Below are 27,902 nucleotides of genomic sequence, written 5' to 3'. Positions count from 1 at the left end.
TTTAAATCGCCTGCGATCTTTAGGCTAGTGGATTAAGAATACATTTTGTGATGGATAATTTAACGTAAAAATAGACAATCAAGACTTTGTTAATTATGGAACCAACGTTGGTAATAACTGATTAGAAATTACAGTAAAAACAGAAACGATTGAATGTAAATCGGTTTATAAACCTTCATATTACATTATTATAGAAGTTAAAATTATGGGGGAAATTCCGCTCCATATTTCTAGGACCTAGAATCTAGGTGCCCAAGAACAGCGATTTAGTTCCTTTAAACCACATTTTTCATTTAATTCTCTCTCGTTGGTAGACCAAATGTATTTAAGAGGAAACGGAAGTGGTGGTGTTGACTTCAAGTATGGCGGCTTGTTTGAAGAATTTATTTCAAGTTCCAGCATGAATTGGATAAAATTTATCATTAGTATATTTAATTTTGAAACAAAAATTCAAGAAAGTAAGAGCCTATTACTTGTTGTTAGAACCCGTAAGAACTCTTTGAGCCCAGATTCTGGGCATTTTAAAGCAGCTAAGTCTCTAACTAACTCATACTCAATATCATCTTCGTCGACATTATTGAAAATGAAAACATGAATTATTTGTCAATTTAAATCAACATTGATGTTATGATCTTACCGGAAAAAGATGCGCTTCTGATATCCAATATTTAAGACAAAATAAACATTTTACCAATGTCCAATGGTACACGAATCGTGTACATAATGCATTTCAGTCCCATTTGTAACAACTTGAACAACTTACAAGGGACTTAAAATAGTTAGAAGAACGAGGCTAGAGATAATATGATTGTTATTCCACAACACAGTCACAAGTAATGTCAAACGGTGATGCCATTCTTATCTGGAGAGCATGCGCAGTATGAATACGGCAAGCCCTCTGATCTGCATATTGCGTTTGTAAACCACAAATTTCTCCGTTATTAGAAAGTCTGAACTACATGTATAGTCTAGTGCATATAAACGTTTTAAAAAAAATCAGCTGAAAAGGTAACTGATAAACAGTGTCAATGGCTTCTTATATTTGGAGTTGTTTAGTTTCATATCTCCCCCAGTGACCCATCACATTTCAAATGTGACCATATGATATTATGATTATATATTACTGGGTAGTAAATAAATGAAATGAAATGGGGTTTAACGTCCACCCCGACACAAACTAGGTCATTTTGGGACTGACACAGGTTCAATTTTATTTCAATAATTCGCTTGCGCGTAGGGGTCTTTAGCAGTGAGAGTAAACAGAAGACCCAGAGAAAACCCACGAGGTTGGACAGGCGACCCTACAGTCTCGAAATCACCACAGTATTGGATCTTTCCTGACTTTCTCAGTCTTTAGCAAAAAAGTTTATCTTAGAGTAAATGAGACAATTTAAACCAAATTTTAAAAAAAAAAGTTAAAACTAGAGCAGCTCAGTGGATAGGTTGAAATTGAAGTAGGCCTACATGTACATATATGTAGTACACAATTTATGCACTAGTATTAGTAGAATAGTGTACAGTCAGCCAGGGTCATGGGATTAATTTACATGTAGTTCCATAAACCAGATATACAACTACATATAAAGCAAAAGAGCTTATAATATACCTCAGACTCTCTTTCTCTCTCTCCCTCTCTCTCTTTTTCTTTCTCCCCCCCCCCCCCCCATCAAATACCCTCTGATATCAATATGTTGACCCCCTGGGCTATGGTCAGAAAAAGTAGATGTTTTCCAGTTCTTTAAACGATTGGTGATTTAAGTCCATCTCCAATTTCCAAGTAATAATCCAGTAAATATTCAAGAGTCCACCATCTGTTAACATATTCATCAGGGTGGGTAAGAGCGTCTAAGCTTATACATTATATAAAATGGCATTTAACATCCATACGTTGAATAAGCTTACCACATATTTTAAAGTTATTTCCATGTAGCACAGCTAGAGATTTGTTCATGAAATTTTATAATTATAAAAATATTAGAATGACAGAATAAAATGTATATGTATTTCAGATTGAACTAGTGTGGCTTAGGATTCATCTTATGAAATACTATAGATAAATCACCAACAATGGCAGCCAAAAGTTTCCTCCAACTTAATCAACTGCAGTTTAATTTGAATGTTCCTCCAACAGCAAATAATTTAATGTATAGACAGTTTAGACCGGAACCAATTAAAATTGAACGACTTAGTGGGCGACCATCTAAGAATAAGAGTGAAGCATGGGCTCCTACCGGACATCCACTAAATACCTCTCAGTTCTCGGCCATTTCTGAAGATAGACTTAGTGCCGCTGTTCTCTTAGCTAAAAGAGATTTAAAAAATCAGAGAATAGCAGAACAAATGAGAGCTAATCAAGCACGTAGTAGAACGCCTTCTCCTAATAGAGGCAGATCTCGTATCAGAACTACTCATGGTAAAAATAATATTGATGCCAAGAAAGGTGTAGGAAATGTACATTCGAAAGTTACTAAAACTAGAGAGAGTTTAAGAAATAAAGCTCCAAGAACTCCTCCTAAACCTGTCGTTAGAGCCAATACTGCCTACTTTCCAGGTTAGTTTGCTTCTTTTATTAAATGAGACATGATCTACCATTTTTAGAAATTTAAAAAAAATGAAGAATTGTTGTAAAATTATAGAAGTCTGTGTTCCCCCTTAATTATGTTATATTCTTATATTATTGTTGATGTTCGAATTTGTTTTGGGGAGTTGGATGGCCGAATGGTTAGCACATGCGTGCTGTATCATAAGACCTGTCATTGAGTCAACTGGCATGGTTTTGGTACTTGGCAGTTGGTATTTCGTGTAATTATAAAAATTATATGTTACATTTATTGCAGCTACTACCAACAGTCCACCAACAAGAGATACTGATAAATATCCAATACATAAAGTCCATATACCTATAAGTGATACAACTGATGAAATAACAAGAATGCAGAAAGAACTAGAATCTTATCTTAGTCAAATAAAGACCATAGAAGAAAAGGCCATTACAGGTATTAAAGCTTACATGACTGAAACTCTGGACACAAAGATTTGGGGTTTTGTTTATGAATATATTTATTCAGATCGCCATCATGGGATGTACATTACATGTCAATCTGATTAAAATACAGATCTTTATTTTGTTTCGTTTTTTTATACTTTCGCTGGCCTACACTACATGAACATCTGACCAATTATAGTGATAGGTTGCATCAGAGGTCATTCGAGCGGCTTTTGACCCTATAACGTCAGACATTTGATTAACCAATCAGCTTTGATGTTAAGATGCCCAAAGCTCGCTGTAACAGACCATTTCATTGCCAAAACCCTCACATCATCGGATCCAGAACACAGGTTATATAACAACTCTTCCAGATCCTGGTGTAGTAAAGACAAGTAAAACGAAATTTTGAACTGTAAAAAACGAAACAAATAGGATGTGTGTTTTAATAGGATTTATTACATGTAAAATATGTGTTGGTAAGAAACTACATAATAATTTGATTTAAAGTATGAAAATTACAAGATTTATTTGATTTTCTTACTTTCTTACAGACGAGAATACTAACTTTTTAATAAACAGACGCAGTAGAAGTAAAGATGGTTATCTATCTGATGAAGAAGATATTAAAAGAAGGGCAGCTAGATCAGAAGAACAGTTAGTGAGAACCGCTAGAAATCTTTATAACCTACGACAACAAGTTAGACAAATACAGAAAGATTTTCTTCAACTGGGTACTACTGATATTAAACAAACAAAAAAGGTGCTTAAATTTGTCCTAACAGTACAATATATAGTGATTTCCTTGGGTGAAATAACAGGAATACATCAAAATGTTCATACATTCGATTCTTGAATAGCAAATCATGCCAGGATGTAAGTGTGCATTATTCAAGGCTACACATTTAATGGTTGTAGCTCACTGGATAAAACTATCGATGTAAGAGAAACTACAGAAGTTGCAATTGGTTATTTTTATGGTTTGATCATTTTACTTTCAGAGTCAGGCTGTAGCTAAACTGACAGCAGCCCATAGAGGAGCTGTTCGCTCCATGCAGGCTTTTGTTCATCAACTACCTCATCAAGATCTACGGCAAGGTTTACCGACATCTTATAGAGAATTAGCTTTGTTAATACGACAACTTACTATGTTAAATACACAGATAGAGAGAGGACAAGATAGACAAGTTAATAATAATATCATTAGTATATTAGATAGAGTTGATGTAAGTTACATTCATATAATATTTGTTGTACTTTTAATATATTTTAAAACGCATCCAGAAATGATGAAATTAAACTTTTCTGCAAATGAATTATTTTGTGATTCTACACCCATTCTATTTGTTACAAAGACTTGCAAAACTGTCACAGTGCTCGACTCTGTTTATGTTGATTGCATTTGAGTCAATGCACATTTTTCAGGACATGTAATCGATTAATTCCTAGTTTCTGTAAATATAGTTTGTAAATTAAATTTTCTGTGGTCACTATATAAACCCGATAACCTACATCGAGGTCAAAAATGGTTTACATATATATATAATCTGGCAGCCACTACCCATCCATTCTGCTCTAAAGACTTAAACATATTCATAGTTTTATAAATCTTTAAAAAAAATTGAAAATCTTGGGTAGTGGGCTGTTGAAACTGTGAACATCATTTTCTTCCCTATTCTTGGATTAAGGGCTAAAAAGTATGGCCTAGAACAGTTCTTGGTTATGAAGTTTATGTACAAACAATCTTTATTTTACCCATTTACTGAATAATAATCTCTCTTTCTTTAATCTATTTCAGGAACTGAATAATATTTGGACTAGTGATATCAGGGGACATCATGCTTCAAAAGCCCAACTTAAAGAAAACTCCCTAACCAGACCTCCTTTTGTCTTAGATTTTAATCAAGATAAACCTCTAAAATTGCATCAAAAATTTTATGGTAAAGAAAATAAAACAAAAGGTATAATAATAGTCACCAAGCAAATTTAGTGTAGTTGGATTTTAGGCGCAATATCTAAAAGTATTATAGATATTTTTCTGTCAACAATTATACAACTTAGTAATTATATTGGTGAACCAAAATTTGAGAGAGGCATTTTACTACAGGCTACTTAACCCTTCCTGAGCTAATCCCGACGATTGTCGGGATAATTTTATAGTCTGTCAGAGCGGCACCCGACGATAGTCGGGAAGTTTATTTAACTTGGTTTACTCCCTTGTAAAAGCATGGTTTTAACCTTAGATGGTTTATAACACGAGTTTTTATTACGAGGGGGTTTCCTCTATTGACGGAACAACCATCAATAGTCAGAACAGCCGAGGAATGGCATCCTTCACAACAAAAAGACTTCGGCTGAATTTAGCCGTGAGTCCCGATGACGTCACGCCTATATTGGATTCGGGTAGTGACTATACTATTATTAGTGGGGATTCTTCTTGTGATGAAAATTCAGATGTTTGTCACAAAGTAAAGACACAAAAAAGGGAGACTTCTCCGGAGGAAATTATTTGTCTGCTTTTATACAGTCGCGCACGTAGATCGCTACCAATATAGACGTATACGACATGGTCAAATTGGTTACCATGGCAACCCTAATGTGAATATTTCGGTATATATTATTGTTATTTTCCAAATATTTAATTTATTTTTATTTTATTGTTAATAAAAACTTGTTACTGATGATTTTTATATGTGTGTTGCCTACCGCAAAATTGTCAATACTGCTCGTTTACATTTTATTATTTTTAGAAAAAAACATTATTATCACAATTTAGTGACTTTTCCCCAAAAACCTATACTATTCTTACAAAAGAGATATCTATCATGTTAATAATCCATATAGCTTTATTCCTGACCATCTTGAATTTTTTAATGACAAGAAAATATCCAATATTTCATTTATGACAATAATATGGCAGCCATTTTGAAACACACTAGTAACCATAGTAACCATAAAATCTAAACTAAACATATGCAAGAATCCCAAGTCATATATAATGGATATACATTTGCAATTTTACAGTTGTAGTCGCATTCATATTCAAAATATGCATGGTTTTTCACAACAGGGTCTAAAGCTTGATTTTTACTCAATATTTGCATAGTCCTCTATGGGTATGAAGTGGTTAGCTCATGAAGGGTTAACATTTAAATGTATTGTCATAAAATGTGTGCAACTAAAGTTAATAAAAACCATATTATGTTCATTTGCTTTGTGTTTTTAAGGTTCAATGAGTTCTCATCAGCATGACAAGAATCTAGTGAAAAAACATACCCATCAGCGTAGAGGTAAATTTTATTTGAGGATAATCACATAAACTAATGAACATGTAAATAAATGTCTGATTAATGTTTATATAACATTTGAAGACAAAATAAAGACCTGAAATATGTAGGTTTAGCTCTTACATAATGTGTCTTTAAAGCGGAAATTGCAAATTTTTAAGTTATATTTTTAAAATTTATTAAAATAAAGCCTGAAAATAGATGGTATCCATAAACATTCCTACCTTGTTAAAGAATAATCCTATAAAACCTATAATTCACTATTGTCAGCTGAGAAATTGGCAAAAATATCATTTTCCTCTTCATTTTCAAACGTTTGAATATTGCTACTCCATGGTGGAGAATAGAAAACAAGGGAGGTAATTGTGTTATTATTTCCTGTGTAAATGAATCTTAAGTGTGAGAATGACACCTATGATCGTATAATTGTGAGTTGACAACCTATTGAGCAAAAGACATAGAAATAATTACGTTTTGACTTTCTTAGAAAATTTGCAATTTCCGCTTTAAATGATTGTTCTTATTTTGAATAGCATTTTTTTTTCAAAATCATATTTCAGGTACATCCCCAGCCAGAAAATCTTCTTTAAGAGCAGGTCTGGTGTCATTATTAAAGCCAACTGGTGTTGCAAAAAAAACAAATGTAGCATTTCAAATACCAAGTCGAAGTAATGCTGTAAGTGGTAAACGTAGTTTAATGTTACCAGGAAAACTACAGGTAAATATAATTTGTGTTATTAGATATCTGAAAATAAATAGTTTTATCTGGTCTGGGTGGCACAGTAAGTATATATATACTGCTGCTTCAGATTTTATTCAGGTTATGCCAGGATAAGTTTCTTGGGACTTTCCAATATGGTTTCTTCTTGTCAGTGGTGCGGGATGAAGAATCTGGCAAGGAAAAGCTTCTAGTTTGATTGTCCGTCTTCATAAGCACATATCATTTCTAGTTTGATTGGAAGAAAAGACTGAGCAAGTCCAGTGTTTACGATTGGCAACATGTTAAAGATCTCCTGACAGTAGGAAATTGATCTAATACTAGGTTGTAGCACACCGCTGTCAAGACAAATTTCTCTCACATCACACTACACTTCATAACATGCTCATGGCCATTGCCCCTGTTGGTGCAGAAAAGTAGATATTAAACCCCATTTCATTATATACTATTCAAAAAAAGTAGGTGATATTTGATTTTGGGGGCATAATACTAAAATATGCAAATGACTACGAAAAAAGTCACTATAGAACCTAACAGAAGAAACATTTCCAGTTACATGTGACGCCCAAACGCACCAATAGCTACCGCATGGAATGCAGGTGATGCTTGGGATCATCATGGGGGTCCAACCCAAGATTTGCACGACTCTGACTTTGAATGTTACAGTCATTGTGGCATTGAATTCCAGGGTGGAAACATCAGTTTAATTGTTTTAGTGACCAGAAAACAAATTTTGATATGCGTCGGCTTACCCAAAATGAAAGGTTACGTGCCCTTGGCATGCTACAGATCGGCACAACACAGGCGGTTGTGGCGCGGACGATGAATGTTTCTCAGTCTGTCATAAGCAGGCTATGGTCCAGATACCGTGATACACAATCTGTACAGGACAGACCACGCTCAGGTCGACCAAGGGCAACAACTCAAGCCCAGGATTGATTTATCCGTACCTTGGCCTTGAGAAATCGTGTCATCACAGCAAATCAGATCAGCGCTCGTCTTCAAACAGACACAGGTGTGAGAGTGAGTGGCCAGACGATTCGGAATCGACTGCATAGGGGTCACCTTCGCGCCCGACGTCCTCGCGTGATCCCTTGTTTGAGAGATCATCACATTCAGGCAAGACGTCGTTGGTGTAGGGATCGTCAACACTGGGATAATCGACGCTGGAGCAATGTGATGTTTTCAGATGAGTCAAGGTTCACTGTCGATTTTTTGGACAGACGTAGGAGGGTGTGGTGTCGTCGAAACGAGCGCTTCCAAGACGTTAACGTCATCAGACATGATCGATTTGGGGGTGGTTCTGTTATGGTGTGGGGAGGCATCACTGTTGCTGGAAGAACGGCTTTACATGTTGTTGCAGGGCGTGTTACAGGCCAGTACTACCGGGACAACATCTTGGCAGTCCATGTTGTGCCGTTCGCACGACGTCATGGCCGCCGTTTCATCTTCCGGGATGACAACGCAAGATGTCACAGGGCCAGGATCGTTACAGGTTACCTCCAACAACAGAACATCACCACATTACCTTGGCCAGCACTGAGTCCCGACCTCTCCCCCATCGAGCATGTCTGGGACATGCTTGGACAGAGGTTACGTCAACGTCAACAACGTCCTGCCAATGTCCAAGAACTTGCTGCTGCGTTGCAACAGGAATGGGACAATCTGGACCAAAATGACCTTAGACGTCTCATTAGGAGTATGCCACGTCGGATCAATGCTTGTTTGGCAAACAGAGGAGGATTTACCCGTTACTGACTTGGTTGTGATGCTGTGGTAACTTTGCTGTTTGACCCCGGGTATCATTTTACCCTTATAATGGTCAGTCTGTGCCTTACTTAGTCTAACGATCATTTGGAATAAATCGATGAATGTGAACTTCATTTCATTTTGTCATTTGTTTCTTCGTCAGTTTCATTAGGTGACTTTAATAACACTTAAAAATCAAATATCCCCTACTTTTTTTGAATAGTATGTATAGACATGATTCTATTGATGCCGGTTCCTTTACACGCTCCTAGGATGAATAACATGAGATTGAAGGCTGAAGCCATCTTTTTCTTAATTCCCAGTAAAAGTAAAGTGTACTTTTAGTGTACTCAAATTGGATATTTAGCATTTAACCCTTAACCGGTCGACGTCATTTTGACGTTATGACAACAAGTGGTCAGGCTAAATAAAGGCTGACATGAAATATTTTGTATGCCTATTTCAATCGACTACTGACGAATAATTATAAGTGATAGACCCTTGACACCAATAAAAAAGTTGCTGGGGATAAGTTGATCTATAATTTGCAAATCATTCTAAATCCTGTTCATCAGAAATATCGTCTTCAGAATCGGTGTCATTGATATAATCCGATTCTGAATAATTCATAAGTATTTCAACCACTTCGAGCATCTTTAACGTTCCCGACACCCTTAAGTTACATTTTTCGTCAAAAAATGTTGAACAAAGACATGGTTTTCTCAATGCCCTTGATAAGACAAGTTCCTGTCTGACACGCATGCGTGCCCATATCAATTAAATACAAAACTAAATACTCAAATGCGGCTTATAAAAAAGGTTCTTGTGACCACTTATCTGTATAACGTTGTGGTGACTATAGTCGACAGTGACCGGTTAAGGGTTAATGAAGGGGCGAAGCTACCCGGAGAAAAATTGTTTTTAATTTTATAGCTATTGGATTTGAAATGGTGCAAGTAGTTAGAAAATGGTATATTTGGAAAAAGCATTCAGACTAACTATATAAGTTGATTATACATAATAAAATATATTTCAGAGTAAAAGGGAGAAGATAAATAGATTTGTTCAACAAGTTCCATCTGACAGTCACTTTGCTGATCCTACAATAGCAACTAATTTAAAAGCTGTGGCAGCTCTATCTAATCCTATTTTAGATGAACGACCATTATCAGCCCCATCTTCACCATCTTTCAGGTACGCTATGTTTGGTTATAAATTTCTTTGTCCACTGATGTCATATTTAGATTACATTTTCAAAAGATTTAAAGTGAGAAAAATGATAATTGCAAAAGAAATACCACTACTGAGAAAATGTATACGGTTAAACATACATTATGCAAGAGCTAAATCTGCCTATTGCAGGTCTTTCTTTAGGCCTGAAATGATATCTAAATCATTAATTAGACATTTATTAACAAAACAAGACCATAATCAACTCTCGATGGCATCGCTAGCCTGCAATATTTACTGGATTTAAATACATTTTGTGATGATCGAAACTAGGCCTAAAATTCAGTAGCTAATATCTCAGTTTAGAGTGGAGCAATTTGACTAATATTTTCAGCATATTCTCTTTATGTTATCTATTTTTTAGCTATTGTAGCGAGAACTGTCAGCTCTTTATCTAATCTCCCATAATGCCCCTTTAAGGAATGCTAGTAGTAGTTATTTTATGTTTTCATTGGTTGCCTATCATATATCGTGAATCTAATAAACTGTCAATATTTTTAAGACGATAATGTTTTATTTCTCTGTTCCGTTTTGATTAATTTTATAATATATATTTCATAAGTGAAGAAGTTGGATTCTCTCCCAGAAGACATCATAAAGAACCCTGGATACCACCTGGATCACCTAATAGTAAAAGAAGTCCATCTGCTGAAGGAAGACGTAGTTATTCAGACAGTCCTGGTTCAACTAAAAGATATCATATAGAAGATGTAGATAACAACCTAATCAAGTAATTGTTATTATTTAATATCATGACATAACAAATAACTAAATTTAGTCAGGATTGAAATTTGATCAATGATGTGTTAAATCTGATTTATGACAACCTCTTTCTGGCCACATTAATTTCATGACACATTAATATTTTGTTTTACCGTATTTGGAAGTAAACAACAGCCATGTTTTGCCTCTCTCCTACATTGTTTACATTTTTATTTCAGACGATTATTTTCAGATAAAGCTGGCACTCAGGTAATTACACATTATATCTGATTAAATTCTGTTATATATTTATTATTTCAAAAAGGCAGTATTCTATTGTCCGTGATATTTTTTTATCAAGGATAACCCACTGTTTATGTTAACATTGCCCCACTCCTCCTGAATTGATATTAGAACACCAAAACCGTAATTTCAAGTCAGATTTATAATTTATTTGTATTTGATATTACGTTTAAATGTTATTTATAAGAATTAGAAAATATTACAGCTGTTGTTTAGAAGTGAGAGGGAAGGTAGAGAACCTATGAGAAAACCTTTTACATTGAATAGATCAAGGTCTATTTCCCCCAGACCAACATCAAGATCACCACCATTGAGAGCTAGGTCTCCTAGAGAACGATCATGGTCACCAAGGAGGTAAATGTGTAACATTAATTATCAATTTTAAAGAACAGTGATGTAATAAGTAGAATCTAAAAGGACCACAAACAGATAGGTGGTATAAAGACACCTATCGTCTCATAATTTATATAGATTGAAAGATTGTAATTTCCTACCATGTTGAAATTTTTGGGGGTTACTATGGTCGAAGTCGGTTGTTTTGTTATAAAAAAGAAGTAAGTCACTGCTGGTTTTATGGAGGCTGGGGTGGTTAAGTGATCTGTGTATGTTAGAGATTGGCCTGTTATTTATGCAAGTCATAGGTTTTTTCCTGGGTTTGTATCTGGGTGAGTTTTCTGCAGGTAGGCAGGCCAACTTAGTTTTCCTATATCTTCTTAGGTTTACAAATTATTGAAATAAAAAAATATCATTTGTTAGTCCCAAAATGACTTGATGTTTTTTGCTCACATATTTGCAGAGTTTTATTACTAAAGGGTACAATATCATTAATGTTCGATGTTTTCCAATTCTTAAATTTTATTTAAAGATGGGTTCCCAGAAAAGTATTTATCGGGTGGTTATTTCCAATAAAAGTATGGCAATTTTGGTATTTAAGGAAAGTAGAGATATTCAATCTTACTAGAAAAATACTGGATTCCCCGAAAAACACTCATGGAGCGTATACAGGACAAAAATGTAAGGGTTCCCCTAATCAACAGCCCGACGATTAGGAACTTCTGCACGCGTGATGTCAAAGGTCACAAGCGAACATTGAGCGCTTGATGTACAAGTTGATAAACTTTATGAAGAGTTAGACGTACAATACTTTCTGAGATAAAAAGACGCGGATAGTGGATAATCCGAGAATTTAATTAGGATTCGATATTTATAATAAATAGTAAGCGATTAAAGACAACATCGTCTTATGTATGCAATGAATTCTCCTCTGGCTCCCAAGACGTGACGTAAACATGACCTGGTTTGATCGAATTTTAATAGCAGGGCATTCCTTCGCAATTACAATGTTTGAGAAGGATTTGAAGCATAATTATGACAAATTAATTAGTTTGAATATGTTTTTGGTCCATATATACCATTAAATCACCCAGTTTGTACGCGGGAACCCATCTTTAACATCTTACAAGTTGTATCAGTTTGTTGTGTTCTTACTTGTGTACTATAGATAGCCAATGAAAAACAGCTTATTTATAAACACACTAAAGACTTGTACATGATAAATACAGATGACATAAATGGTCTAAACACCAGCCATTTGGAATGTATATTAAATCTTATAGGAATCAGAACCATAAAGACAAAAGAAAATAAAGATATAATATTAATTAGATAGCAATACATACTACTTGACCTGATACATTGTAGATAAAAGAAATTCTCTGTTCATGTACTTTTAGATTTTACAAACTATCACTAGTCCATATACCTTTTATTTTATATTTTGATGTAGTAGTAGAAATATGTATAATGTCTGATAAAGTACTATGTATAATGACAAAGTAAACAGTTATTAATTCTAATATAAAACACTTCTTGTTAATTTATATCATAGAAGACGCTCATTATCTGAGTCAATGATAGAAGATATTGCTGAGGAGGTTCGAAGAAAACTAAAATCAACTAAGGTAAACACTTATTTAACACTGCCAGATTTTTGCTGTAAAATGTTTATTTAAATATATTTCACACGTGGCTAGCAAAATTATTAAAGTTCGTCTCTTAGCTAGTAGCATATATATTTATTTAAAACAATGAAAAAACACAAATGTCCATGAACTATAATTTTTGGTTGAAAATTATGATTTGTATACTGTTTTATTTTAGGATGGCCACCAGTTTTATAAATCATATCCAGCTGATAGCAGAAGTAGAAAGGTATTTCTATAAGTTATTATAATACATCTAAATATGATATCAGTTTGATGAAATACAACTGTATATTGAACTATTAGAATAGTATTTTACCAAATGGGGTTTAACTTACATTGTATATCAATATTACTGTATCTATTTTACCAATATTTGTTAAATTCGTTGACACAGATTATATTTCACTTTGTTTTTTTCCTTATTTACAATCCCGGAAAACATTGTAATAACATATAGGCAGAAGCTCACAAAATACATGTTTGTTTTTTAGAATTATTTGTAAGAATGTGTGTATTTTGTATTATATAAGTATATTATATGTAAGATCGTGTGTATTATGTATTATATAGGGTGCTGGTGGAAGAGAAGATGAATTAACTGATATGATATTAGATGATGTATTACGTGATACAGTACATGGTATAAAACATATAGATAATACAGATAGAATACATCAACATGCTATATCATTACAAGATTCACCTACAGTACAAAATCTCTTTCATAGATTACAACAAATGGAGGTAATATCAACAAATATTAGAATCATTACGAACAAAGATTATTTTTTATTGCATTTTTGAGAAAAACATTAAAAAAGAAACAAAACAGTGTTTATCTAGTGTACATTTCAGGAATCATGTTAAAGCTTTGGAACTATATCCTGTTTAGTATTCTATTTATTTTCCCTGTAAATAGCCAACGAATACAAATATCAGTGTGTCTGTATATTTCAACCTATCTGAAATCGTGCTGATATAAACAGTTAAAGAATCTCATGTTAAAGTGAGATTCTAATGAAACTGTTGCCCTTTTTGTTTTAATTGTGATTTAAAAATGAAATATACACTATTAACTATATTCAATAAGTTATGTACAGTAATATGTAAGTTATGGGCACTTGTGAGAAAGAGAGAGAATTGGGTTTTAACATCCACTCGACACAAACTAGGTCATTTCGGAATGAACACATGGTTCAATTTTTATTTCAATAATTTGTTTGCGTGTAGGGGTCTTTAGCAGTGGGAGGACCCGTAGAAAACCCTTGAGATTGGACAGGCGACCCTACTCCTTGTCACATACAACTGGGGAATCAAAACCACGCCAGTTGACTCAATGACCGACCGTATGATACAGCGCGCACATGCTAACCATTCGGCCATCCAACCCCTCAGGCACTTGTGAAATATGGATCTTAAATCTCATATGATCTTACTAGTAGCTGTTTTCCATAAGTTCATTGTTCTATCCAGTTACTAAATGCCTCTAAAAGATGACATACAATGACATCTAAATTTTAGGATGAACAAGAAGATATTAGAAGAAGGTGGGAGTGTGTTAGTTTTCATGATCCGAAACCTAAAACTAAATACTTTTCTTCCAGTAAGTCATTTATATTTTCAGTGGTGCTTTATAATTTATATTTATAAAATGTAGAAATCTTTCTGGTGTATAAAGTACATCATTTAACAACTGTTCAAAACCTTTAATCGTTCTCATGATTTTAAAACATTCATCTTTTCTTCTGTATAGCATCTGTATCTCTAGATGATAGATCTTTATATGAATGTAATAAAAGATGTTTTTTTTTATTTAGGTGAAATATTATCTGATAGACCAAGATCTCCAGTGGCTATTGAAGTTTTATCTTCTAGAGGTCAAACTAGAACAACAAAAACATCTCAACAATCTGTGTAAGTATATATCATTATTATACCTTAAACATACATTATGCAAGAGCTTAATCTGCCTATTGCAGGTCTTTCTTTAGGCCTGAAATGTTATCTAAATTATTAATTAGACATTAATAAACATATCTAGACCATAATCAACTCTCAATGTCATCGCTAGCCTGCGATGTTTACTGGATTAGGATACCATTTGCTGCCCCACTTTCATTCTTGATTTAATCATGAAATGGATAATCAAGACTTAAGTAATGATGATCGAGACTAGGCTGAAAATTCAATCGCTAAAATCTTGGTTCAGAGTGGATCAATTTAACTGAAATTTTCAGAAAATTCCCTTATCTAATCTCCCATAATGTATCTTGAACCATTCCGGAAAAAGGATAAAAAAATACCAATGGTTAATTTTATTTGCTGTATATAGATGTTTTATGTATTATTTCTTTATTGACTTGATTTAAATTCTGATGTTTATCATACTTTTTATATTACTCCCCAATAAATACTTTGGTTTGCCACCCACTCGTAAACACACATGCATGTAGATGAATTTAAACTGTCTTACATATAATTTTTGAGGTGTATTTTACCATCACCAAAAAGTCTTTATTAAGTGCTACAATGTGCTCTTCTTTTGAATTCCATCTGTCGGGGGATCTTTAATATGCTGCTAGTGGTATACACAGGACTTTCGTTTTCTTCCCGCCATCCGAACAACTATGCAATACTGTATTCAAGCCACTGAATTTTTAAGGGAAGGGACCAAATATACTATATGAATAGATTATAAAACAAAAAATTTATTGTAGTGTCTTGTATTTTATGTTTTCAGAGGCTTTAGTAAAGAAATGGTTGCTGAACCTATAATATTTACAAAACCGAAACACGTTCCAAAATGGACACAGAATTATATAGATAGTGAATCGGTTAATGATGATTTTGATGGTGAACCTATTACTCTACCACACCTATCAAAACCTAAAAGACATATCACAATACCTCAAACAATAGTAACAAAAATAGAGGACAATAGGGACAGATTTCAGAATCATCTGAAGAAAATATCTCACCATCCACTTGGACGTTTTGACCCTTGGAAACTTGTAGAAGAGTAAGTAATTATAATATCGTTAGTTGTCTTATTTCAAGTTACAAGTACATGCTTTTAAAGATGTAGAATGTCAAAAGCATGTCATAATAACTAAATGATAAGGATACATACCCATCTGCAGGCATATGACAAAAATGAACACAGATTGTCTATGACATTGATAACAGAGATGGAAGTTGAACAGGGGTTATGAAACTGAAAATATACTTCATCATATTTTTTTTCAAAAGATTGTAATACATGTCTGGATAATGCCAGCATGGTTGTGAGTTTTTCTGATAGGACAAAGAAAAATCAACATGGCTGTGTGTTCAAATTGGTGGTACATGTACAAAAAGATCCCATTGCAGTTTGAAGAAGTGGGGAGAATGCTGCTATTGAACCAAATTCACCTGCTGCATTGCACATGGAGAAATGAAAAAGTCAAATATTTAAGTTTAAAAATGACAGATATATTTTGTTGATGAGATGTTAAACCACTTTTTTGCTTTTATTCTCAGGATTACAGAAAAAATAATGGATGACTGTTTATTAGAAGTTGCACATGAACTGGATGATCTAAATGAAGACATGGCTAACCATATGTATAAGTCAGAATTCTTAATAGACATTAGTCAGTCATCTTCTCCAACCAGTGCACTTATAAAAGGTACAGAGTCTTCCGTAGTGCATTCCCAGAAAATAGATAAAAGGACTGATGAAAATTTTGAGGATGATGACGATAATTCTGATGAATATGAGGACTACGAGGATGATAATGAATTGTCAGAAAATAATGATGAATTTTAAGGGCTTCATTTAAATACTTAGATTGAAACATGGAAAATGTCTGGGGACTTGTTTCACTAAATGTTAAGATGTGAAATGAAATTGATAGTACAGATGTTTCATTAAAAAAGCTGTACATACATAAATGTGATATTTATACTTCTGATGTTTTGTGGAGCATACCTCTGTGCCTAACATTTGATGACAAAAATTACACTACCATGTTGGTTAAAGAATCAGATAGCAAATGGCTTCATTTTACATAGAAGTCAACTTGATCAAAGCAAGTGAAGGTACATGTTTCTGTAAAGATCAGATAAAATGATTTTCAAAATCAGAGATCAATATTTATGAACAATGCTATAGGGAGAGAATTCCTGAAAATAAAAACTAAGCTGTAGTTTAAGCATTGCATCTAGAACGAAATATTTAGTTAAATTTGATGTATTTTATATTTTACCATATGATGTTAATCTTTATTTCGTTATTATGATCTCTGTCTTCAGCATAAGTCATCTGTACTTAATTGTGTCTTTAAATATCATTTTCCATAATACAAAGAGCTTAAGGTCAAATATGTATTGACTGTGCCTTTTTAGTTACTTAATGGTTTATTGTATTTTATATGTAATTACATGTAGTGAAATATGTAGTAGAAATTGAACCACTGTGATATGTAATTATATGTTGTGGTAATTCAAGCTCTGTGATATGTAAATGTAGACTGTAACTTATTGTAATAATAAATACACTTCTTATATAAAATAGGTTTAATACTCTTTAAAGATACATTCCTGTGTACAAACTGGGTGATTTGATGATATATTTGGACTAAAAACTTATTCAAACTAATTAATTTATCATAATTTTGCTTCAAATCCTTCTCAAAACATTGTAATTGTCAAGGAATACCCTGCTATAAAAATCGATCAAAAGAGGTCATGTTTGTGTCATGTGACTTACCTCTCTCGGTACTTATAGCAACGGAAGCGAAGTTGGAGGAGAATTCATTGTATACACAGGACGATGTTGTCTTTAATCGCTGACCATTTATCACAAATATCAAATCCTAATTAAATTCTCAGATTTATCTCAGATAAAGTTTATCAACATGTGCACCAATCGCTCAGTCTTCGCTTGCAACCTTCGATGTCACGCGTGCAGGTATTCGATTAGGGGAACCCTTACATTTTTGTCCTGTTTACTCTCCATGAGTGTTTTTCAGGGAATCCAGTATGTTTCTAGTAAGATTGGATATCTGTACTTTCCATATACAGTATACCAACATTGCCATACTTTTATTGGAAATAACCACCCAATAAATAGGAGTAATGTCAGGATATATTTTAGTGAAACAAAAGAGATCATTTGTATTTGTAACTTTCACTCTTTAAGTGCCTGAATAACCATGTCTATATTGTCTTGCCAAAACCACTTTAAGCAAATCTTGCGATCTTTTTTTAACAGCCCTATATTTTAATTTTAATGTCCCTTTAATGTAATTGGACTACCCATGAAATTGAGATAGCTTATGTGAATAACACATTGTAATCATTGGGGGGGACATACATCTGTGTCAGACAAATATCAAATGAGAAATTAACAAAAGAAGTGAAATGAAATGGGGTTTAGTATCCTACTTTATGGCACCAAGCAGGCTAATGTAGATTGGCATAGTTTTGCAGTGTGGTATAAGGGAAATTTGGCTCAAACAGCAACATTTTCGACTACTTTTCATTTAACACCACTTACAAGGAAAGGTAACCTAAATAACTTTGCACTTTCTAAAACTTACACCCATGGACATGTTTTGAAAAGTAAAGTGAAAGACAATCTCTCTGTAATTGGTAATCAACATGCAAATAATAATTAGTGTATATATTATAACATGTACAGCAAAAACTATATTGAAATGTTTTTGGTAGTCGAGACTCGCTGACTTAACAATCAGAGGAGCCATTCTGTCCCACTGTTACTACTTTTGGATTCTTTCCTTGATAAGCAATAAGCAACACATTCAACAGAAACAATGGTGGGGGGGGGGGATCTGGTTCTTGGGGCTTGGACATTGATAGTTTCAAATGAGAAGTAAAACCATTCATTTTTATACACCCACATTGAAATATGGTCGTTTATTTCATCTCACCCGTCCATTGGTCGGTCAGGGGTCCACAATTGCTTGTGGACGCTCTAGAGGCTAAAGTTAATTTATACACAGTATTTAAGGTAATGTGGATTCTCTAGAGCAGTGGTTCTCAAACTTTTTTTTGCCAACGGCACACTTTGGAAAACCTGAAAACATAGCGGCACACCTGGCTAAATGCATATGAAAAATATTTGAGTTTTGCAAAATAAAAACATGGCTAGTCAGCCTGCATACAACCGTAGACAGAGACTGGTCATAGACACATGGACGGACTCGAACTAAATAAAGAAAAACACAGATATGAACTTATCAGTAGACACCAGTGAATACTCAATTAGGATCATTTGGTATTTCGCCTTTTCTTAGTGTGCGGTCCAAACTTCCACAGCACACTTAGGAAGATCTCGTGGCACACCTGTGTGCCACGGATATTAAATGCAGAGTACACTCATAAAGTTTTCAGGAAGAACTTGGTCTTGTTCCAGGATATGATTTATATAGCATGTACAAAAAACATAATATTTCATAAAAATGTATTTATGTATATGTATAATTTAAATAACAATCCATTTGTCAACTTTTTTTTAAGTAACATTATAATAATATAATCTACATCTAGCAAAATTGTGAAAATGTAATATCCCTGGTCTTTATTATAAAGCTAATATTCATGTTCTAATGACTACCAGTATATCTGTATTTTAGTAAAATATTTATAATAACAACAATGGCTTGATTATACAATATTGGGAGTCAGACTCCAACCCAATGCTGAAACCTGCCTTATACTATTTTATATACATAGCAAACTAGTAAGTAATTATTGTCAGTCTGTAAGCTAAATATATTAACTCTTTAGAACTGCTTTTTTTTAAAAACAAATGCATGTTATGATAAACCAGATTTTTGAAAACAAGTTCTACGCTATCTGTGAAATCCTATTAACAAAAAATACAGTAATGATTAAAATGAATGATGATATTAAATGTAACTATGTAATGGATTTTATAAAACTTCACTTCAATTTCTTTACATTTCTGAGCAATTTTTCTGTGACATACTTCAGTGACATTCTATTGCACTTAAGACCATTATTTCATATTTCTTCAAATCTACAATTGATTGCTAATGACAAATTTTGTTATAAAGAAACTCTAATTTACAAAGACTATACTACTATAACACAAAATAAAATTATTACAACCGTTTTTGATGAACTTTTATCCAGAAAAAAATAAAAAATTCTATTACTGTCATATAAAAATAAAATTGAGATCAAAAATTGAAAGTTATTATTTTTGTGACACATTTTATATATTATATTTATCATTACCAATAAAGCAAATACAGTATATGGAATATATAGCGCACAACCCCATATACATGTTCTTACTGGTATTCTGTAACTTGCAAAACAATTATAACCCATCTCCAATCAACAAAATTAAATATATAATATAATGTATAGAATAATATAAAACTTGATCTAGTAAAAATAATACTGCACTAAATGTATTCATATCTTCGTATCCTATTTCTGTAAAAATCAGCAAACATTGGAAGATATCTGGATTTCCTTAATATAGCATCTGTAAACAAAGCCGTGATAATTTTAAACACAAAATATATATAGACAAAATATTGATAAACATGTAATTAAATGATAGATTTGACATTCAAATGTTTTGTGTTCCAATCATAAGTATGGTCAATCTGGTTAAGTATTGGAACAAAATGATCAGATCAACTTTAAAAATTTATATTTGACATTCAAGCACTGTCATCAATGATTCCAGTACAACTCTATCTTTTAATATGGCTTAAAATTAGTAGTAAATCGGACACATTTATTTATTTTGTGCATTGAATTTAACTGTTCCTCCTCCAAATACACAGTCCAACTGACAACGACTAGTTCTTCTTGTTCGGCCATTGATGTCATGAACACAATCTAAAAGTGTGGCATTTCATGATTGGTGTTCAAGACTTTTGAAAACTTTAATTTGGTAGCTGTCATGGTTTATCTATTGTTAAGAGAATAGAAATAGCGAGTTATCTCATTTATGTCACGAGATAAGTTCATGTATCTATTCGAAAACCTTTAAAACATTAAACTGAAGACATTCAAAAATAGTTTTTCATTTGACAATTTTTACTATGTACATGAATAATCACCAATTATTAAATTACTAGAAAATATCAACTCACCTTTTACTGTAGTTAATGGTTGAGATTGTTCAAAGTCTACAACATTCCAATATGAATCTTTTCGTGCTCGACATATTCCTGCCATCCATGCAGCTGCTATTAAAACCAATATTAAAAAAACTAAACACAAGTAAGCTCTTTCAGCTTCTAATCCCCTGCAAGAAATAAAGAGATAACTTCATTTATAAAAAAGAAATCTTTTATAATTCAGAATTGATGAGTCAAACTACCTTTGTATCAATGGACTGTCACACTGAATATATTCTTGGGAAAGAATGGTTCTTATGATTTATTTAGACCATATTTTTAAAACAGGCATTATATGTAAGATTTAGATAAAAAGCTGCTGTTCTTGCTATAAAAATTTAAAATAGAAAATGAAATATGAATATATTGAAAATTTTACTCAAATTACTTTATAAATGTTTGAAGTTTTGACAAAAAAAGTTCCTATTCTCGATTGTCAAAAACCATTATCATGATAGTAAATGAAATTTCGATTTTCAGTCCTTCAATTGGCCATCACCATGAGTACCACCATATTATCGTTTAACATAGATATGACAGGCAATGTCTAATATACTCAATACCTAAGCCATCTAATTGCCTGAACAGTTCAATATGGATTTTTTTGAATATATGTCTAAATGATAATTTATATGATATTTGAAGCCGGAAAAGAACCCTACAATAGACAAAAAAAGCTCTTTAATACAAAGTATCAGGTGAAATAAATGCACTGAATATACCAAAATTCATCTAATACATGGTTTACACTGTCACTATTTACTAACAAAAATAGACTGTGTAGACTGGGCAAAAAATGAGTGAAATGAAATGAAATGGGGTTTAACTTTCTACCGTTCTGCTCCGAACTGGACTAATGAAGACGGGACAAAAAATGAAAACAAGCAATGAGAACAAGGGTTGATGATGAATGGTGGTGCACTTCTATAATGATATCTGTTCGATCAAGAAACATTAGACAATTCTGATAGAACCAGAAAAATCTGACAGGGTATCAGTGTAATTTTTGAAGAGCCAATTATAATATGTCATTATTTTGCAATAACCTCAATCCAGGTCAAAAATATAGTCTGTTACATTATGAACAGAGGGAGAGAAATGGGGTTTAATATACCCCTCATCGGTCATCACAAACTAGCACGGGGCATCTTTAGCTGTGGAAAGAAACTAGAGAACACCCACAAGATTAGTAAAGGTGATACTACTCCTTGTAACCATCAATCCTTGGATAAATTTCATCAAACCACAAACACTAACTCAATGACAGGCCAAGGATTCAGGCATTATTTCTTTAAATATGTTAATCAAAACATAAGGTGTCCACTTACACAAGTCTATTAATATATAACTGATGGAGATGCTTCTGCATGTGACTTTCATTATACTTATTATACTTAATATGAGTATCTAAGTTATTAGCTTTGGATGTGTTTATAGTTTCTGGCACCACATTTCTCTTAATTATCGTCTGATTAGAATTATTTTCTATGTCTCTATGTTTTAATCTTGCAAACCGTTTTCTGTAAACAGTAGAACTGGATCTTCTTAATAGATTAGAATGATGTTTCATCCATTTGTGTTTTGAAAATATCTGTTTGTTGTTATTGTTATGATGTTCCGGTAACACATCAAAGCTATCCGGAAGACTAAGTATTTTTCTTTTAATTTTTCTGATTATTGCATTGTTAAATACATGTAGTTGAGCTTGGGTTGCTTTAGGTTGTGATTTCATAGTTGATTGGGCAGAAATTATTGTGTCATTTGTAATATCTCTGTTCTGTGAATTTATTCCTGGGAATGGGTTATCACAGTCAGTCCTCTTTAGAATTGCCTGCAAAAAAATAAAATAAATCAAGTTGCTTTAGGAATTTTGAAATTGTTAATGGGATTGAAGTACAATTTTAAATTTAAAAACAGATCTTTATTCAAGCATATCAGCTTTAAACTGAAAGAAGTCATCAAAGTTGATTGTGGCCATGTTGAACATGTTGCAACTTACATGAAGATCTTTTAATTCTAGTGAGAGAGAGAGAGAGGGTGAGAGAGAGAAAATAAAATGGGGTTTAATGTTCATTCACACAAACTAGGTCCTTTTGGGACTACCAGTACCAGTAACATGGTACAATTTTATTTCAATAAATCGCTTGTCATAGGTTTTTTTTTAGCATGTAAGGTAATTAACCGGATGACCAATTTTGACAAAAATAACAATTCACTCATAACATAATTATCTTAAATACTCTTTGATAATCTGTTTGAAGATGGCTACATAGGATTAGTGGTGATTAACTAGTAACGAATCCCTAATTATAGGTACTTCGAGTCGGGGTGTTCTCATCCAGCTCAAAATATTGATTAAGGGTTTAGGGCTGGGGGATTATGGTCTGTAGCTGAAATGTGTTCACCTAAAATTAGATATGGATTAACCGTTTAATAAGTGTCATGTGAACTGTGTTTAATAAGTGTCATGTGAACTGTGTTTAATGGTCAAAGAGACATCATGCTTTATGTAGATGCGGTATCTCATCTTGTCCATTTAGAGTAAAAAGTATGTAATGTTTACTTGCCCATATGAAATATATATTTTTAATGTTGATGCTCATTTCATAGTGCTATTTAGTTATTTATTTTTTATATTAAGTTTTTCCATTTACATTAAAAGTGTTAAAATAAACATGTTTTACTATAATAAATGTTGAATAAAACAATATCAAGTGATTTTGTTTTACTATTAGGTTTAACCTAATGAAATAAACAGTGCCCAATGTGAAACAGACTACAGCTAATCCTTCTTTAGAAATTCCAATTAACACCTTAGTCACGCTAACATGATTATTTAAGTTTTGAGCTGGGTGAGAATGAACCCTTCGAATCACACCCCTCTAATTCGATTAGGTAACTAACATGGGCTAGACATTAATCATTTGTTTGTTTCTACCTAAGGTAAAAGAAACGGCCCAAAATAACCCATTTAGACCAGCCAATGACAAAATAAACAAGCCAACAGTGAGGCTGATGTCCCCCACCGAAATCCCAAAATAAATAGATGACACATATTAATTAAAGATACATTATGGGAGATTCAATAAGTTGGCAGTTCTCACTATAATAGTTAAAACTAAGGAATGTAAAGGCAATTTGCTGAAAATTTCATTCAAATTGATCCACTATGAACCGAGAACTAAGCGATTGAAATTTCCGCCTAGTCACGAACATCATTACTAAAGTCAGTACGATAAACAGCATAGTCTCGATTATCCATTTAATCATTAAATCGAGAAGGAAAGTTATGCAGTAAAGATCGCAGGCTAGTGATGCCATCTAGAGTTGATTATGGTCTGGATAGGTTAATTAATGTCTAATTAATAATTTAGATAACATTTCAGGCCTAAAGAAAGACCTGCAATAGACAGATTTACCTATTGCATAATGTATGTTTAATAGCACATTTATTTTTTTCAAAAGTATCGAGCAATCAAACTATACACTAAGTTTCATCAGTCTCTATCAAATAGAATCAAGATTATCTTGTCCCAAAGCATTGAATAATAAAATTGCTTCGCTCTGCTTAGCTTTAGCTCGAAATGTTAATCATTGAACTCAGTAATGAACATCTACATCAAGTTTAAACATTCTACCTCAATTAAAAACAGAGTTGTTATGTTCCAAAGTCTTGACCAATCAAATTGCTTATCACTCCTTAGCTTAAGCAGAAGATTCTCACCATTGAACTGTTATAATGAATCTATATTCAGAGTTTCATCGCTCTCACTTCATTATAACCAAAGTTATCGTGCTCCAATGCATCAACCAATCAGATTGCTTATCTCTGCTTACTGTAAGCATACAATGTTCATCATCGAACTCCATCAAAAGAAATTGCTTATCCAATTGCTTATCGCTCTGCTTACCCTGAGCAGAAAATGCTCATTATTGAACTTAGTCAAGGTATTGATGTAATGAAACTATACACCAAGTTCCATCACTCTCACTTAATTAGAACTAAAGTTATAGTGTCTCAAAGTATCAACCGATCATATTGCTTTTCTCTGCTTACCCTAGGCAGAAAATGCTCATCTTCGAACACCATCAAGGCATTGACCTAATAAACACCTACACCAAGTTTGAACATTCTAGCTCTTATTGTGTTCCAAAGTCTCGGCCAATCAAATTGCTTATCGCTCTGCTTACCCTGAGCAGAAAATGCTCATATCGAACTTAGTCAAGGTATTGATGTAATGAAACTATACACCAAGTTTTATCGCTCTCACTTAGTTAAAACTAAAGTTATCGTGTCCAAAAGCATCAACCAATCAAATTGCTTATCTCTGCTTACCCTAAGCAGAAAATGCTCATCTTCGAACCCATCAAGGCATTGACCTGATAAATACCTACACCAAGTTTGAACATTCTAGCTCAATTAGAAAGAGAGTTATTGTGTCCCCAAAAATGTGACGGACAGACATACATACGGACGGACGGACGAACCCATTTAAATAGTACCCTGCTTTCACTTAAAAAGCTGTATCGTGTACCGGTACATATTAAATTAATTTTTATGTAATGTATAATAAATATCATTTGATTAAAGATACATTATGGGAGATTTTTATAGAGAGTTGGCCATTCTTGCTATAACAGTTCAAAAGTAGATGATGAAAGAAGAATATATTGAAAAATTCAGTCAAATTACTTTATTCTGAACATAGTTATCATCGTTGTAATATTTGCCTAGAAATGGTAGCGAATTGTGTGTTCACCTTCGCTGATCGTTTGATTGACAGGCGTTAACTCCACCTACATATCTCGATTATCAAGTAAAGTTTTCAATGGCATACGGAAACGCTTTACAGCGGCCTCGCTAAGTACACTCTATCATTTAGCCTCGATCTAACAGACGTATTTTCATCAGGTTACCCGTTATCTGATTTAATCAATTAGTGAAATCCTATTTAAATCCGAGCGGTAGCCGAGCCATCCGTGGGTCTACAGAGTTGATTTTGGTCTTGTTGTTTGAATAAAGATCTAATTTATAATTTCTATAACATCTGAAGCCTAAATTAAGACTTGCAATAATCAGATTTAGCTCTTGCATAATGCATGTTTAATACAACAAATGTTGAGTTTTATTTTACTGTTATGACCAAATTTTTTGACCATTACGACCAAATTTTGGGGCAGTTATGGTTTAGGGACGTTCCATAACAGATTGATTACCAGGTACCATCATTTCCTGATCTGTTATAGCTATAATAGTCTGTCGAATTAAATAGTAAAAATTAAAGAAGAAATAAGCCATACATTTAAGCCAATATCTGAATCTTTGTTTAATTCCATTCAACTTTATGTGCTGAGGAGACATGGACCTTATAATTATAATGCACGTATAATTATAACATAACTTATAAGCATGATCGAGACAATTAAAACGTAATTATATTTATTTCCGTGTTCAAAGTGATAATGCATTTAAATAAATGTAATAAATCATTCCAAAATGATAATGTCTTAATTCACTGTCAAAGAACGTCAATTAATTATAATCCCGCATATTAATATTGAAATTCGATTATGTATAAAATTGTGAGAGAGAGAGAGAAATGGGGTTTAACGTCCACTCGACACAAACTAGGTCATTTCGGGACGAACATATGATTTAATTTTATTTACATAATTCGCTTGTGCGCAGGGGTCTTCAGCAGTGGGAGGAAGACGGAGAAAACCCACAAGGTTGGACAGGCGATCCTACCCCTTGCCACGTACAACAGGGGATTCCAAAACCACGCCAGTCGACTCAATGACAGACTTTATGATACAGCGCGCGCACGCTAACCATTCAGCCATCCAACCCCCCCCCCCCCCCCCGTAAAAAAATTAAAATTGTATTTCTTACCAAAACTAGTATTGTCAACGCAGTAAATAATTGGCATTTCGTCTGCATAATTTGTAAAAAGGGGAGGACCATTGGTCTCTCATCATAATATAATAGATTAATTTTCGAGACTTTGATAAAACACAGAAAAATCTGATTAAATGTACAGCTGTTTCAAAAGTTCTCCTCGACGTCAGCCATGAAATGAAAGTCAACGGAAATAACCCTCAAAGTCAACAAGCTTTGGTTGACCAGCCTCTCCTATCACTAAATTTGCATTTTTAAACTTGGCGTAATCATCTTTTACTGAACTTTGGTTCCAGCTTATCTGAACAGCTTATCTTATTAGAGGAGACTATATTATCTGTTACTGATCGACACTGAATAACAGTAAAAAAAAAAAAGGCAAAAATAACCCATGACGATACCCCAAAAAACATATGAATTACCTCCCATTAGTAGGCGTGTCAACAAGTCACACCGTAAACACAGCAGATCATTTGATCATTTAGCATTGTAGTTTGTACTACATTTTTAATTTAGGGAGATAATTAAATTTTATTTCATGTATGGTTTTCGAGATCAATTTTATTGATTATATATATAGGCTACTAACATTTAATTTAATTTTGTAAATTACAAACCAAAAGCTATTATTGAAATCAGTATTTCTTGACATTGCGAGTAGATTATTGCACAACTACATGTACATCACAATAATAATTGTTTTCATTGACATTGGAAAATATTGATATGTGAATCAATTTCCTTGTATTAAGAAATATGCAGAATCTAAATACATAGATAGTTGTCAGCATATAGGACTACAACCAAATATATATGACTTTGATGATTTGTGTTTCACATATGAACTGCAGGAGTTATATATATATAACTGTAAA

General features: G+C 33.2%; 1 protein-coding gene and 1 long non-coding RNA gene across 3 annotated transcripts; one reads left to right on the top strand and one right to left on the bottom strand.

The window, feature by feature from the left end:
- The first annotated feature begins 344 nt into the window (after window positions 1-344).
- On the top strand, window positions 345-17,687 carry LOC126825239 (protein moonraker). 2 transcript variants are annotated; one of them, XM_050554807.2, is made up of 19 exons: window positions 345-458; window positions 2,010-2,551; window positions 2,838-2,996; window positions 3,541-3,749; window positions 3,988-4,212; window positions 4,785-4,947; window positions 6,214-6,276; window positions 6,834-6,991; window positions 9,777-9,934; window positions 10,533-10,700; window positions 10,912-10,942; window positions 11,181-11,329; window positions 12,864-12,936; window positions 13,136-13,186; window positions 13,531-13,704; window positions 14,482-14,563; window positions 14,778-14,874; window positions 15,701-15,979; window positions 16,480-17,687. In XM_050554807.2, exons 2-19 carry the CDS (start codon window positions 2,068-2,070, stop codon window positions 16,766-16,768), a joined length of 3,012 nt encoding a protein of 1,003 aa, XP_050410764.2. In that variant the 5' UTR covers window positions 345-458; window positions 2,010-2,067; the 3' UTR covers window positions 16,769-17,687. The 2 variants fall into 2 exon arrangements, with proteins under 2 accessions (XP_050410764.2, XP_050410763.2); XM_050554806.2 differs by lacking the exon at window positions 345-458 and adding an exon at window positions 755-1,008.
- Window positions 17,688-18,844: 1,157 nt separating this feature from the next.
- Window positions 18,845-27,388, bottom strand: LOC130013108 (uncharacterized). The gene is made up of 4 exons (XR_008788471.1): window positions 27,022-27,388; window positions 22,457-22,959; window positions 21,102-21,256; window positions 18,845-20,482 (listed from the first exon to the last, which is right to left on the bottom strand). It is a non-coding gene; the product is annotated as an uncharacterized LOC130013108 (long non-coding RNA).
- Window positions 27,389-27,902: the final 514 nt, after the last annotated feature.

Source organism: Patella vulgata, chromosome 6, assembly GCF_932274485.2.
Source record: "Patella vulgata chromosome 6, xgPatVulg1.2, whole genome shotgun sequence".
In the NCBI taxonomy this organism is placed as follows: Eukaryota; Metazoa; Mollusca; class Gastropoda; family Patellidae; genus Patella; species Patella vulgata.
The sequence above is the reverse complement of the archived record's forward strand: the minus strand, read 5'-3'. Positions and strand labels throughout refer to the sequence as shown.